The 15,483-nt window shown below is 50.9% G+C and overlaps 1 protein-coding gene across 1 annotated transcript in view; it reads right to left on the reverse strand.

Annotated features, from left to right (window-relative positions):
* Positions 1–10,819: 10,819 nt before the first annotated feature.
* Positions 10,820–15,483, reverse strand: part of LEPREL1 (leprecan-like 1) — a 15,411-nt gene continuing 10,747 nt past the window's right edge. Inside the window, exons 8-14 of the mRNA XM_009084727.1 lie at positions 15,269–15,396; positions 14,575–14,670; positions 14,338–14,488; positions 13,684–13,801; positions 13,139–13,214; positions 12,070–12,210; positions 10,820–11,006 (exon numbers count right to left, since the gene is read on the reverse strand). Coding sequence (XP_009082975.1) covers positions 10,914–11,006; positions 12,070–12,210; positions 13,139–13,214; positions 13,684–13,801; positions 14,338–14,488; positions 14,575–14,670; positions 15,269–15,396 — 803 coding nt within the window. The 3' untranslated portion in view covers positions 10,820–10,913. The remainder of the gene's footprint in view (positions 11,007–12,069; positions 12,211–13,138; positions 13,215–13,683; positions 13,802–14,337; positions 14,489–14,574; positions 14,671–15,268; positions 15,397–15,483) is intronic.

Raw genomic sequence — 15,483 nt, forward strand, 5'->3', positions numbered from 1 at the left:
CTGCAGAAGTCCTCCTTGCCAAAGCGATACACATCGCTTCTTCCAGCTGAGAAAATACCACCAGGTATTTTGCAGAGAGCACACGCAGCAGCCAGGAACTCCCACAGCAGCAGCACCTGGCTGGAGCACCACACAGGCTCCCACACTGCTGCAGCAGCCAGCTCAGCCAGTCTGGGTGGGGAGCACGGCACCCTGCCAGGGCTGAGCCGCCTGCGGCACCCCGTGTGCACCTGTGAGGCTCCACAGGCTGCTGGGGCTCAGGGGCTCTCCCTGGGGCTCCCCGTGGGCTGCTCTGAGCTAGCTCTGGCTCAGGTGGCTGGTGCACGTGTTTAAAGCTCAGCCTGGCACACAAGTCCAATCCCAGGGGAGACCAAACGTGAGAACAGCCCCCAGCACTGGGCAGGGACCTGCTGCAGTTCAGGGCTGTGCTGTGGAGATAGTCTATAGCTCTCCAGGAGACACTGGGGAGCTGGAGGGGTGGTACTCAGCTTGGCTGGCAGGTGGGGCAGGATGTACCGTGCTGGTAACCATGGGCAGTGCTTGTGCAGGATTTGGGCTCCAGGACCGTGCTCTGCCCACTCAGGCTCTCTGCTTTGCAGCAAGGTGCCCCTATTGCTCATCCCTGCCTTGGTATCCAGGTCCCAGCCCTGTTTCCTGGCTGGGGTTGCCATGAGGAAGCCCTGAGAGAAGAGTGCACAAACCGCCCGTTTGCGCTCGGAGGTGTGAGCAGAGTGCTGAGCTTTCAGGTGTGGACAGGCATTTCTTAGGCACTTATTTAGCATTTAACCCAACCATCTCCCAGGCTTTACCTTTACTTTTCTTCCCCCAGGAGCAGGTCTGAAGGGGAAGATGTTGGGGTGACCCCTTGGAAAGGATTTTCAGGTCTGTCTTAGAACTGTGGTCTCTAGCAAAGTGTTTCCCATTTTTCTAGGAGAACCTCTGATTTCCTCCTGTTTTTCCTGAGCTTCGTAAATGGAACCCCAGGAAATCTGCTGACTTGTCCCTGTTTTCTTCCTGAGGTTGTTTTTGCTTGTTGGCTGGTTCTTTTTTATTTTTGTTTTGTTTTCCCAAATCTCTTTGTGAACCTCTGATTAATTCAGCTTCTGATTTCTTGGCAGTTGCCTCTGGAGACGACGCTGAAGATTTCTACACATGTGATCCATCTTCTTCTTGACTGTATAGTCCTCAGTGCTGGAATTGGGCAAGAAATGTTACAACAGATCCTAGTGCTCTGTATCAGGGACGTTAGGAAATAAAATATTGCACAGTGCTGCGTGAAAACTCTTTGATTAATTAAAGGCGTGGGTGGCTACACAATTGCATCAAATTATCCATGCACCATGGCGAAATGTGAGATAAAGGCATTGATTTCTTATTCCAAGGACACAGTCAAGCAGCCCAGGCTGAGCCTGCAGGGAGTTGCTGGCCTGAAGGTGAACAAAACCCCAATATTTTCACTGACAAATTTTTTTGCAGAAAGAAGATGCAACAGGTCACCTCCAGCACGCTGTGCCTAGAAGGTGCTGCAATGCCTATGTGTAGGAAGCCTGGCCCCAGAGCAGTGCCCAGCACCCTTCCCCCAGGGCAGCATTTGGCCCTCTGAAGGCTCTGCTCCTGCTTGCTGAGCAAATACCCAGCCCTGGGCATCGGCACATGGGAGCCAACCCCCTTCCTTCTGGCATTTAGGCTCTGGCCTGAGCCTCAAACCCACATCCATTGAAAATCCTGAGCAGGGCTTCCATTTGCTTGAGGAGCAGCCTGGGGCAGTTCCTGCCTGCCACTAAGGGCAAGAGCTGGAGAACTCACTGTTTGCTCTCCTTAGAGAAAAGTTACTTCTATAATAGTTTATATTCTGTCCTTTCCTGGTGCTTAATTAGTATCTTGAACAGAAGGAAGTCGGTGCTTAGGAGCTATCAGCAGGCAGGATTGTGCTGTGCATTGGAGGTTAAGGGCTCACAGTAAAAACATAGGCACCAAAACCACACACAAACTCAATTTGCACAACTCTAACGGCAGTGACTCAGCTTGCCCTAAAGAAGAGGTGGCTGAACGTGTTCCACCTGGCTCAGAACCTTATCATTTCACCCAAGGGTAAAATATTAGCAAGTAACCATTAAGGCAAGTACATTACAGTCAGGCTATGGGCAGCAGCTGTCTCAGATTATTTCAGCCTTGCCTTGGAGGTGAGGAAATCAGACATGATTTCCTACCAGAGATACCAGCAGCCAGTTGCAGATGGGCAGGTGAGGAGGTGAAGGCACCCTGCATCCCACACAGCCTGTGACCAGCTGCTGTCTGAAGAGGTCCCAAGGATCAGAGAGTTTATTTTTTCTGTTGTTGTTTTGCTGTTGTTTTTTGTAGTGATACCTCCATGGCCAGGAAGCAGCGCAGAGATGCTAAGGTGTTTCATAGGAAGTGAAGGCCAGCAAGAAACTGGAAAGACATGGAGCACAAACTCTCATGGAGCACTTGACACTTTTTCACATCTTCAGGAGGAATGAGTAGAGCCTCCCTTCTGCTCTGCTTGAAGTGAGGTGATGCTGAGCCCAAGGAACATGCTGGTTAACCCTTGCATGCCTCGTTAAGCCAGAGCATCTGGAACAGCTTTGACAAGACTCTCAGCTAGTTGAGACAGACAAATCAAACCCAGAAAGGCACAGAAAAGGGTGCCCAAGTCAGACATCTATATGAAAACAGGCAAATTTGCTAGGCTTAATTTTCTTCCCATTCATGCTGCTTTAGCTGATTATGAACATCTCCACTGCAAGTTAAAGAAGACCAACGCTGACTGGGGTGGCCAGGCATGACAGGAAGGGAGGTCTGGGTGATGCTGCCAGAGCTGGCCTGTGTTTCCAGGCAGCACTGTCCTTTTAGCCCTCCTAGGGTAGAATAGGATTATCCCTTTGGTGCATTTTTCCCTGTTTATGCCAAGTGTGTCTGCAAGGCAGAGCTGCCTTCAGTCTACCACAACTTGGCAGCTTGTCAACTAATGGCTTGCAGAGCTGCTGAAGGAAGGGAAAACAGAGTCCTGTTGGGTTATCCTGAAAAATTGCAGGTATTTAGGAGGTATTAGCAGCAGCAATGTCATCCTTTGGGGAGGAGGTAAGTGCTGGAAGTCAGATGCAGTTTGAAGGCAGCAAAGAAGTACCAAAGGCAGTGCCTGGGGTGTGCAACACTTGGGTCTCCCCCACCACAGTGTTCATACCTGTAGTATGCAGTGTTCACATCTGGAGCAAATTGGTGCTGAGGGATTGTAGCTCTTCCTCATAGCCTGGAGGATGGGCTACCCAGCAGGAGCTTCTGACCTAGAAATTTTCTTTTGCTGCTAGGCCCATCACAAGAGAAGGAGAGGTTTGTTATCTTTTGTCTGGTGGCGCCAGCAGTTGAGCAAGAGGAGTGGGAGGCCAACTGCCAGCTTCTGTATCCGTGCCATCCAGAGCCCCCACCTTATCCCGCTGGGCGAGGGACTCGAAGGCTTGGTAGCATTCCTGGTATGGTGTATCTCACCTTTTGTTTCAGTGTAATTAGTCTGAAAGGGGAGAAAGGATGTAGCATCTCCCACCTCAAGGGGAACTCCTAAAGATTCATTATGCTCCCAAAGCAAATGCAATTAGTAGATTTGCCTTGATTGCCCCCAGCAGCTCCAGCCAGTGCCATTGGCCCTCACAGCCAAGGCTGGGCAGGTGGCCAGCAGCTCTCACCATGCAGACCCCCTGGTCAGGCTGCACTCAGGGCAGGGTGTGGGTCGTGGCTGCTGGGGCAGTGCTGCAGCTCCTGGTGCAGATGTTCACGGAGGAACGTGCATGGTGCCAGCGGAGCAGGGCAGGGTGTGTGCTCATCAGCCAGGATTTCTCACTCCCTGCAGCACCTGGGTTTGGTGCAAGCATGTTTACTTTCCCTGCAGCCTCTCAGGAGGCTCCAGAAGGATGGGCAAGCCCAAGCTGCCAGGAAAGCCTGATGGCAGCACTGTGGGCTTGTAGCTGGCAGGGTGGACTTGGCAGTTTGCTGTGTGCAGGAGAGCACAGCACATCATTTGCTCATGGCTGAACTTCTGGAAGATGCATGTGAACATCCTTCTCTTCATTGCCATGATGGAGATGGGCAAAACCGTCCTGGGCTGCTCTGATTGTAGAGATGCTGCAAGGGCTGTGCGAGTCACCTGGGCAAGCACAGGGCATAGCCAGGCTCCAGAGAAAGTCCCATTTACTTCATCCCATCCCTAAGAGTCACTGTCAGGGCCATGTTTAGATGTGGAGGTGGTTCTTCTGAAAGTGCTTGCTCAGAGCACCTCAGGATGTCAACATCACACCACTCAGGGCTTTCCCTGGGGACCTTGGGTGACAAAACCCTTCCCTGCAGCTGTGCAAAATGAGTCCAGTGATCACTCCACTTCTGATGAGGAGGTCACAGGCTGTCCCATCCTCTCCCAGTGCCACAGGCTGGCCATATAAAAGACTTCATTTTTCCCTAGACCTGTTGAGCAGAGCAAGGAAAGATGGGCTCACTTTAGAGCTTTTTCCAGTGTGCTTGGGGAGGGGAAAACCCCCTTCTGTGTGAGGTGGCTGAGAGCTATCCCCACCCAGCCAGTGAGGCTGTTCCCCCACCCAGCACCTCAGCTCAGAGGAGCCAGGCTGTGGCCCTGATGCTGTAGGCAGGTAACTGTCACAGGGAAGATAGACGTGATAGACTCAGTTCCTTCTGCCTCACCCAGGGCCAGAAGGGATTTTTTGAAAACAAAAATAAAGGGGAAATAACACTCTCCACCCTTCCACCCATTTTTGGCTGGCAAATCAAATAAGCCAGTCTTGAAGCTGGCACCACAGGAGCGGTGAATGCCAAGCTCTCAGCCTCTCGCATGAAGTGTCGAAATGAAAGCAGATGAACAAACAACCCCCAGGTGCCTGGGGGGCACAGACTGGTTGTAAGATGCTGGTGGGGTTGTTTTTTCCTGTGTGGTGGTGGGAGCAGTCCCCCACAACCATTCAACACTGGCCAACTGCCCCCCACAGCACTTGCCCACCCTGGGCCATGGGTACATGTTGATGGGGTTCCATGAGAAGGGCTTCATGCAGAAATGCACGTCACCACATATGGTTTTTGCAGGTGTCCTGGAATGGGGCAATGCAGCCAGTGACTAACAATGTGATGCAGGTGGCATTAGGCTTCAGTAAGCCTTGCAGGGATGAGTCTGGTGCCAAGGTACCCCACAGCAGCTGGAGCCTCTGCCCTGGATGGGCACACTTGGCCCATGTGTGTTTGGTTCCTGTGACTAATATGAGTCTTTGAAACACAAGACTTTTATTTCAGTGGTTTTCCAGCCAAAACTCCCCTAACTAGAGCTATTTAGAGGTGGTTGTGGCATTGCCATGAACAAACCTTGTCATAGGTGCAACAAAGGTCTGTGCAAAATTTGTCATGGGGTCCATGTTCTCCTCTCTGTGAGGGAGAGCATGAGACAGCTTCAGGTACAGAAGCACTGCAAGCAGGAGGTGGTGATGCTTGGCTGCACTAGAACATCAGCCACTCTCCTGGCACTGCCAGGAGCAGCTGGACCAGCCTGATGCAACATGTTACCCCTGAACTTGGGACCAAAATCACCCTCAGACCATTGCAAAAAAAAAGCCATGTGCGATAAAAGGGTGGTTTTTTCCAGTATTTTTCCCCATGTGCCACAGCTGCTGGCTCGCATGCGAGGCCACGCAAGAGCTGCTTATCAGCTCACCCCATCACGGCAGCAGATTGATAGTGCCACTGCCATCTCTGCTGTTAATCTCATTACAAATAAAGGAGGGGTAGAAGCTAAACTGAGCTCATATTAATTCTCCTTGCCCTGCCCTGCTCAACCTCAGGAAATACCTACTAGAACTGCCATTCTTGTTATCCAAACCACCCCTGGAAATGATCATTAGCTAATTTGCTCCCTTGCCAAGTGTGTCCGCTCGCCTGCCTGGCTCCGTTTGCCCACGGGGCCTGGGTGGGTGTCTGTTCCTACCACAGCACACACTCTGCCACTGCAGCCTTACACCCTGCTCAGACCACGGCTGAACCCCCTCCCCCTGCAGTTCACTGGTGCTTTCACCCAGAAACAAGGTGAGGGTTGCCAGGCAGCTCTCCAAGTCGCCTGTTTTGCTTTGTCAAGTTCCTGTAGTGTGCTGGATTTGTTTTTGGCAGTGTTGGATGTTGGCCAGGAGGTTGGGACATGTTGACATTTATGATATTTTTTAGCATAACAAAGTTTTGCTAAATGAGAAGGAAACAAACTCGGTGCCAGCTTTCACCATGTGTTTAAAACAAGATAAAAGGAATTCTAGGCTGGCTGTGGCATCCACTATAGACCTGTGGAGACAGCAGTTTCCACTGGGGGAACAGATGGGTGAGCCCTGTTTCTCTCAGTGGCATCCATTGGACCTGTCCATGTGGACCCCCAGGCCCGAAGTGAAGGCAGGGCTGTGCTTGGGGAGAACAGCAGTGCAAGGAGCTGGCCTTGTGCATGGCTGCACTCTGTTGGTTCTGGTGCTGTTACTGGCACCAAGGCACCTTAAACATGGTACCTGGGTGCCTGCTGTGGAAATGGAGTGGGGGGAGGAAAAGCACAGGTATGTATGTATGTGCACATCCACACATGGGGAAGAGCACAATGTCATGGGACCTGGTGAGCATCATATCCCACTGCACAGACAAGAAGGAATATTTCCTGCAGGGAAAAGTGGCTCTTACAGTGGGGTGTGGACATAGGAGCAGTGTGGAAACAAAAGCCATACATACTTCTTTCCTTTTTTAATATAGTTCTTCCCCAAAGCAGGACTAGCCCATTTTTATCTCACTGCCAGCTGTTTTGTTCTTCTTTCCCCCAGGCTGGGCAAGGGTGTGGACTGGAGGAAACAACCCTTTTTTTTAATGACAGTTTTTCATGGGAAGATGTTGAGCTGCCTGTGAGTGCTCAGGTTTGCTCTGCCCAGTTTTAAGGAGGAGAGATGAGCAATGCTCAGTGCAAACTCTATCTCCTTCTTTTGCTCACATCTTTTCTCTGGCCAAGTTGCTGCAGCTCTCAGGCAGCCAGCAGCTGTAATGACAAGCTGACAAAACCAGTCCAGCTCTGCTCCCACCCATGGCCACAGTGCCTCTGAGGTGGGGAGACCCTTGCACAGGGACTGCCCAGCCTTACCTGGTACAGTCGGTGGGGACAGTGTCACACAAATTGTCCATCACCAGGTCAGAGACCAAGCAGCAGGGTAGGGAGACAGCAGGAGGGACGCAGGTGCAGGGTGGGATGGAATGGCAGCAGAAGAGGATTTTCAGCCAGGCTGGCTGCTGGGGCTCCAGGAATGACCAAAGCTGCTGTATTTTAGGATGCCAAGCTAGAGGCTGGGAAATAAAGGGGACATTAAAAAAAAGGTCCAAACACATCATATAAGTTTATCATGCCCCAGCTTGGAAATAATGGGGATTAGTCATCATCCAGTGAAGTTGTTGGAGACTGACTTGTCCAGGCCCTATGCTTCCACAACAGTATTGGCAAGGTTCAGTTTCTTAAAATTAATGCCAGAAAAAGTCTCTCAGGCTAATGCCTATGGAATGTCCAGGTTTCATTAGACTGTAGCCATTGGACATAAAGACCTTCAGGTATTTCAGCCTCGATTATAGATTCATGAATTTGAAATACCCACAATACTTATTTTCAGATGAGGTTTCAGAGATCAGCTTTTGGCTGGAGGGAAGCTTTTAGCAGCCACTTGCAGTAAGGCATTTACAGCCCAAAGGGGCTCAGCCTCAGACTTTCTGCTGGCTTCTGTTGGAGGTTCTTTATTTATACTACATGTTTCCCATGCTCCTGTACAAGCCCTTGCTGAGCCACCATGACCCCTGCTAGCCACTGCTCCCCACACCTCCGTGTCTCTGCTGTCACTGGCTTTTCACACTCTGTTGCTGCATCCCTGACTATGAAAGTGCAATGATTCATCTTCTTCTTAACGAGGGCATCATTTCATCTGTATTGTCCTGAAATATTACTCACACACAGAACCACCTCAGTTGTTGTTTTAAATGCTTTTAAGTTCCATTACATTCCCTTTTTGAATTTTCTTTTTTCCTTTTCGTTGACTGTCATAACTCACCCCTGCTAATCCCACTCTGCATATTTTATTAGTATTAGGAGAGGCATGACAGAGTGAACAAGGAACTGAGGCACAGTTCAACCATCTCCATCTCCAGACAGCTCCTATTGCTGGTGATAGAAATGAGGAATGTATAACAAATGGCCAACATCTAAGTGGGTCAAGTCTCTCTTAGGTGGACAGCCTTGGCTAGAGGAGCTTGGAGCTGGCCTGGGAGCCAAGAAGCTTGCTCTGAAATGCACATCAGCTTTGTGCTCAGTGGTGTGACTTTAGGCACTGCCTCCCTGCAGAGCTGTTTCACACTGGGGCTTTGGGAAGCAGCAATCACCAGACTGGCAGAGCAAGAGAAGAATAACAGCATGAACGAATGCAGAAGGAAGCAAAATTGTAAGTGCACCAGGTTGTTTGTGGGGCATATTTGACCAAGGAGGAGTGTATACATTAGTATTGTTGTCAGCTTTTTTTTTTCCAGGGATGTGGGTGCCCTGCAGGCAGTCTGGATGTGACCCTGACAGCTCTGGAAGATGCCAGGACTCTAGATCAAATCTAAAGAGGTAAAATTCATTTCTCAGAGGTCACTCACCTTGGGGCAACCCATCCTGCTCAGATACAAAGGAGACCCAAAAACCTACACTGTATTTTGGTGCATGCCCCAAAGAGCTCTGCGACTTGCTCCTGTGAGGCTACTGTGTGCCAATAAACTTGGCACTCAACTCTGCTGTTGCAGCAGAAATACAAATCCACTTCTGAGCTAGACTTTGCCAGAGCAGAGCTGGAAAAACAAACAAGGAAAGTGCCTTTGACTCACTGCATTCCTGTTTCCTGGCTTCAGCTTGGCACAGGCCACCAGCAGGTCTTGTTGGCAGAGCAGTATGGTGATTGGCATGGCCCAGACAGCCCAGAGTCTTGTACCTTCTGGATGATTTTGGGGTTGTGTTTGCATCTGAGTCCTGAAATGTGGCATCCTTCTGAGGCTTCTCCATGGATCTGCACCAAAGCTGTTTCACAAAGTCATCTGTTGCCCATGTTGCACCCTGGCCTGCTGCACACCCCAGGGGCACACAGGGCCGTGACTCCCTCCTCCTGCTCACCAAACTGCCTCAAGCATGTCAAGGGTATGTAAGTTACTGCACAGCTGGATACAGAGCAATGGAGATGGACAGGCAGCCATCACACTTAATCCTTAATAAGCACACACACACTTAGTCCTGTCCACACTGGTGTCTCTCATGCACTTTCAGCATAAGGGTGTGTGCATACTAAGGTCTGGGGCAGGAAACACAAAGGGACAGGACCATCCTGAGGCTGACTCCAGATTTCCAGTCTCTCCTAATATTTAACTAAAGAAATACAAAGACAGGCCCAGATGTGTTTAGTTTATTTCCCCTGGATTTAGACACAGCTCTGGCTAACCATCACAGCAGCAAACAAACCACAACTGGTGCCAGCCCCCCAACTCCTTGCAGGAGGACCAGCTGGTGGAATCCCTGGAGCAGAAAAGGACTGAGAAAGTGCCAATGCAGCAGGCAGCTGAGCAAAGCTGCTCAAGGATGCAAACTCCAGCAAAGGTCCCTGCAGCTGGAGAGACTGCAGCCTTGCAGTGAATTCAACAGTAACTAGCAGCAACTGTTGAGTCAAAATAAAAGCTGTGTCTGGGACATGGGTAATTCTGTGACTCAATGCTTGTTCTACTTGAGATAGGGGCTGCTCTGATTACACACACAGGAGTAAATTTAATGGTTGGAGGGGAATGATTTACTTGCCCAGTAAATCTACTTGCCTAGTAAATCTCTTGTGGCAGGTAAGAAATGCTTTCACTGCAACACCATCTGACTGGGTCAGAACTACTCTGGGCAAATAGATGCTACTATGCCATGAATATCTGCTGCTTCTGCACTGTCAGGATGGGAGGATGCAGCCAGGACATCCAGAGTACTGAGCTGCACTGCGATTATCCAACACCATGGCACGTAACTTTCAGCTGCTTTCCAACATGGACCTGGAAATTATGACTTTGAGCTTTGGGGTTTACCAGCACGGGGCTGGAAGTAAAAAGGATGCAGCGTGAAGCAGCTTCCTTCATGCTTCCCAGACAAGAGAAGGGATCAAACATGAGTGACAGACCCTATTTCATCAGTCAGCTGCAAATCACACCCCTTCACGCCTGTGCACAGCTCATGGCCCTGCTCAGCAGTTGATTTCTGGAAGCTTTGTTCAGAATTAATGCCCAAACACCAGTTTTTCATGGCTACAGAGGTGTATGCATTTTCCTAGGATTTGAGTTTTCCTTTAGGTTTCTTTTTTTTTCCCCAACAAAGCATATTTCAAATGGTGAAGGCCTCTGAGATGAAAAGGACAGCCACTACTGACTTGAACTCCAGTTTCCCCCATTGTAGCACTGCCTAGATATTCAGCCAGCACTAAGCAGAAGCAGGAACACTGAGCACACCTGAGACATTTCTCTAGCAGAAGCTAAAAAGAAGCAGCTCCTTGGTTGAGCTCTTGGTTCAAGAAGAAAAAAAGAGGTCCTCCAAGGGGGTACAATGGGCCTGAATGAATCCTGAGAAGTGCTAGAGAAGAAGAGGGAATGCTGGAAGCAGTCAGCCCCAGCAGGAAATGCTGGCACCAGGGATGAAGGTCCCAGCAAGAGCTGCACTAAACACAGAAGAAGGCTCTCCTGAAACTCCATGATCATATTAACCTGTTAATTTATACAGTGTCTCTGTACAAAAATAGAAGAGTTCTAATAAGTTTAACAATATTAAATAAATACTTAATAGAAAAAGTCTTTGGCCTAGTTCATAGCTCATCCTTTGGGTTGATGTTCATTTCACTGGGTCCTAGATGCTCCTGGTCCAACATTGCAATCACTTCATCTGCCTGGATTCGCTCCTGCAACAGGGAAGGGAAGAAACAGTTAACAGCAGAGCTTCAGTGTCTCCCCTCAGCTCATTCAGTGTAGCTTAGCCTGCTGGGAGGACCCACAGCAAGGATTTCACCCCAGAACCAGCAGTGTAGTTAAGAGGATGTGAGACAGCCTGGGACTTGAGCCGGGGATTTGCTGGGCAAAATTAATAAAATCCCTTTCCACCTCAATACCTAATTCCCTCCTCCCTCCAAGGCTGCAGTGGTTGGGACAGATCTGATGTACTGCAGTTCCCCTTCACCAGCAGCCACTGCCACATCACACCCTCCTCCTGTCTCTGCCACTTGATGTGGATTTCCAGCTCCTTGGTCAGAGCTGATCTCCTTAAAGGCACCAAGCATGGGAGGAATCTCTGCTAGTGCAAAAAAGCAGAAAGGTATTAAAGTACATGTCTGAAAATAAGATTTTCCCAAAGCTGCACAGCCCACCTGCATCACAAGGCAAAGGCACGAGGATTTTGCACTTTCGCTGCTTAGTTTTGCTTGATTTTGTATCTTTCATTCTTACAGACCAGAACTGCTACCAAGTGGGAGACAGGGGCTGCTACTGCAGGCTTTTAGAACAGAATCTGGAGGGTGCCTGGTGAAAGGCATCATAACCCAGATCTTCAAAGGCATCTTGGGTGCCCAGATCCATGGACTTCAGGTCGCCAAAATGCCTTTGAGGACTTAGAGGTAGCTACACACCACTCTGAGCTGTGAATGGCCCTGGAGGAGTTCCCCGTCCATCATTCTATCGCCACTAGGTGTCAGAAATGGCCAACCCAGCCCTGCACAGAGCTCTCCTGCACCCCACTCAGCACCCCAGCCCAGCACTGCACCCCACGGCCCCAGGGCGATGGGTGCCCAGGAGCATATCTGACAGGAGAAAACAGTCCCACAGCCACCAGCTCGTATTGTGGGAATGCCACTGTGGGGAGTGCAATGGGGGAAAAATAGATGTGCTGGGACTGGAGAATAAGATGGTCCTGGTTCCTGTGGGATGCTGAGTACCCCCCAACTCCCTTCACATCATGATGGAGGGACTCACCAGCTCTCTGTAAAGAGGGTCCAAGGTGAACCAGAGAGCCACAGCACACCGCTGGCCTTTGGTGACTGCCTTCACCCCATGGGGGTTCTCACCGCCCGACGAGAAGCTGATCATTCGCCCACACTTGGGCTTGATGGAGGCCTGTGGGGAAACAGGCAACACCAAGGTGGTAATGAACAGCATGGCTGCATGAGCTGGCTGTGGCTGGGCTCACTGCAGTCCAGGGCCTGGGACCTTACTGGGCATCTTTCTGCATTTCCCCAGCACCTGGTGTGCTGCTCTGGAGGACATGTAGAGCATGGTTGAAAAAATGTTTGAGGTAAATAGGGAGGTGTGAGGCTTGATCCTGCTATGGGGATATCATGCAGAAAGGACATGGTGCCATGGAGTCCTTGCATAGCCTGCAGGTGATCAACTACAGCAAAACAGGGCCATGGCATAACTCCAGGGAGGTTCAGGCTAAGCCTGGCACAGCTGTGAAACACCTCTTTCTATTCTCTGCAGGGTCCACAAGAGGTATCCTGCAGGACCTCAGGGCCAGAAGAGCCAATCAAATCACCCCTCAGGCACATAGGTAGATACAACCTACCCCCCAGCACCTACTGGACTCCAGAGCCCTAGCATGGTGCCCAGACTGCTGTCCAACCACAGAGGGGGTGTCCAGCTTCCCAAATGCTGCCACACAGAGCTGAGTGCTTGTGACTGAGCCACGTCACTCTCAGGCTTTTATGTCCACCACTATGACCCATTCTGGAAAAAAAGACCCAGGTCAGGCACTGCATCTATATGGAGGCATCAGTTCATGTTTGGCCACGAGATGGGGTGGGAGCTCAGCAGTCCTCCAGGCAGGGACGATTACAAGGCACTACAAGGGGTGGTGAGAATCTCTGACCTGCAGGTTTTCTCCTCAGCACAGCCTCTAGAAAGGTAACAAGGTCTGTGCACCTCTGCCAGCAGGATGCTGTATGGGCTGTTTGCAAGGTAGGAGCCACAGGCTGCCCAGGGAATCCCAGAGCTTCTTGAGCATGGGCTGCTGAGGAACAGCATTTGGTCCACAGCACCAACTTACCGTCACAGTTTTGGCATCCATCTCGGTGAAAATGAACTCGCCGCCTTCGAAATCTGCGTTCATGTACAGCAGGGCACTGGAGGAGGAAACAGAAAACCCCTGTAAGGGGAGCAGTGGGCAGAGCTCAAGGCTGACCTCCACCCTCCAGAACAGATCCCACACTGCTCCACCAAGCCATGGGTGGGGTCACCCAAGCTACTCCCATTGCAGAGTCACAGCTGAGAACCTGCAGATCTGTCCTTGGCTAGGGAACAATTCTCAAAATGTCCCCTGGATCCCACTAGCTCTCAGCATCCTGTTTTGCAACAAAAACACCTGACAGACACAGCTGGGATCTCCTGATCCCGAAGTATCACAGAGCCATTACAAGTAAACTAGGGCTTCAAGCTTATCCATGATGCTTGTTTCCACCAGAAACTATCTGCTGTATCTCACTTCTGCCATGGCTGGGAAGTATCAGCTTTAGGCCTGCAAAGCAAGATGCCCTGCCTTGGGGAGGGTCCCTGGGTGCCCTAGGGAGTAGGTCTCCCTCCCTTCCTTCCTACCTGTAATCCCGAAAGGTATAGGCAGGAGGCTCCTTCCAGCACTCGTTGGCCTCAGGGTCCAAGAGGCAGTTGTCAGCATGGATGGGGTGGCTCAGGTCATTCCTCCTTTCCTGCTGGCCTAGGCAGGACCATGTAGAGGAAGGGGGAAGGAGAAGGGGTGGATGAGATGGAAATGCCATGCTCTGTAGGGTCCATCATGGGGTGGGAGCCTGCCCAAACCCCACTCCGGGTGGTGTTCACAGGTGACAGGAGGAAAGGAAAGGCTGGGGAGAAAAGGCAACATCTGAGGACTCAGATCTGCACAGCTCTGCTTGTTCCTTACCGCAGAGAAGCAAGATGGAGAGCTGTGTGTGGGGTGGAGAGGAAAAGGGACAGAGAGAGGAGGCAAGTGAAGAGGAAGGAGAAAAGAGGAAGAGTTGAAGACATGAAAAACAAGAGACATCCCAGAAATGAGCTTCTCTGGGACAGCAGTACCCACCCTTTGCTGCTGTAGGGATAGACTTTGCCCAGCCCTTGGCCACCAGTTTAAGCATGAGGCAAAACAGTTGAGTAACTCTCAAGGCTTGGGACCCTCATTCATATACCCCCCATGGGGGGCTGAGCCCCTCCCATTCCCCCAGCCCTGCCCCAACCACTGGCCCCTTGAACCCTCACCGGAGAGGGCAGTGCGGCACACCAGGTGGGTGTAGGAGAAGTAGAGTGTGGAGTTCAGCATGAAGTAGGACTCGACAATCCTCCGAGCCTTCTCGCTGATGTCGTAGAAGAGTCGTGCACTCTTCAGCGGGACGCGGCCCTCGTAGCCATACTGGGCAGGAAGGGGCAAGAGTCAGTGTCATGTGCTGACTGGGAGGGAGGGCATGGGAGAGGAGGAATAGGAGAAGGGAGCTGTACCTTGAGGGCTTTTAGGACAGTGGCTCCTTCGAATCTCTCATTAGGGGTATGGGGTGACGTTTTGCCCCTGTAACCATCTCCAGCTAACATGATCCCCTGAAAGACACAAACAGAGGGGAACAATGAACTGGTTCTCCAGGAGAGAAGGAGCTACAATGGAAGCACCTGGCACCCTCTTCCCCAAATCCCCTAGGGCTGCATTCATCAGAACAGGTCACTTGGGTGGGAAGGTGCTGCAGCTCTCCATGAATGTGGTCTCTTCTGAGATACTGGAAAATAGCCATCCAGCTCCTGATTGGGAATGTTTCAGGCAACCTGTCCCTTCTGAGGCTCAGTTAATGGTGAATCAGAAGGCTCAGCCAGAGTTGTGGATGAGCATCCTTTGGGGTTGTATATTACACAGGGCAAAGAACTCTTTCTGCAGAGGCTGTGTCTTGCAGCACGTTTCTAGGAACAGCCCAAGATAAAGCAGCAGCTCCTGTGCTGCAGTTATGGGTATGCTATGGGGATAAGCATTTGCCTGGTCTCCATGGGCATCCTGGCATCAGTTGCAACACTCAAGAGTGAGGCATGAATCCAGAACCTCTCCAGGGGCTGGTCACACATTCAGCTCTCACCAGCCAGATGCTGGGAAGAGCATTAGGCACTCAGCCCAAGTGGCAGTCATGTTCCCACAGGGGCATTGTCTACTCACACTGGCCACCCTGTGCAGCTCTCGGCACTGCTCCTCTGAGATGACATTATCCAGTAGTACTCGCTGGGTGCCATTCAGCTGCTGTGAGTTGTAGACAAACTTCACGTCACTGTAGAGAAGTGGACCCCCTGATGAGAGACACAAAACCACCCTGCTCAACATGCCCTGGCCTTGCTGACATCTTGTACTGTGGCTGGGGGGCGGGTGAAGTCTGA

Source organism: Acanthisitta chloris, unplaced genomic scaffold (assembly GCF_000695815.1).
Source record: "Acanthisitta chloris isolate BGI_N310 unplaced genomic scaffold, ASM69581v1 scaffold4691, whole genome shotgun sequence".
Lineage (NCBI taxonomy): Eukaryota > Metazoa > Chordata > Aves > Passeriformes > Acanthisittidae > Acanthisitta > Acanthisitta chloris.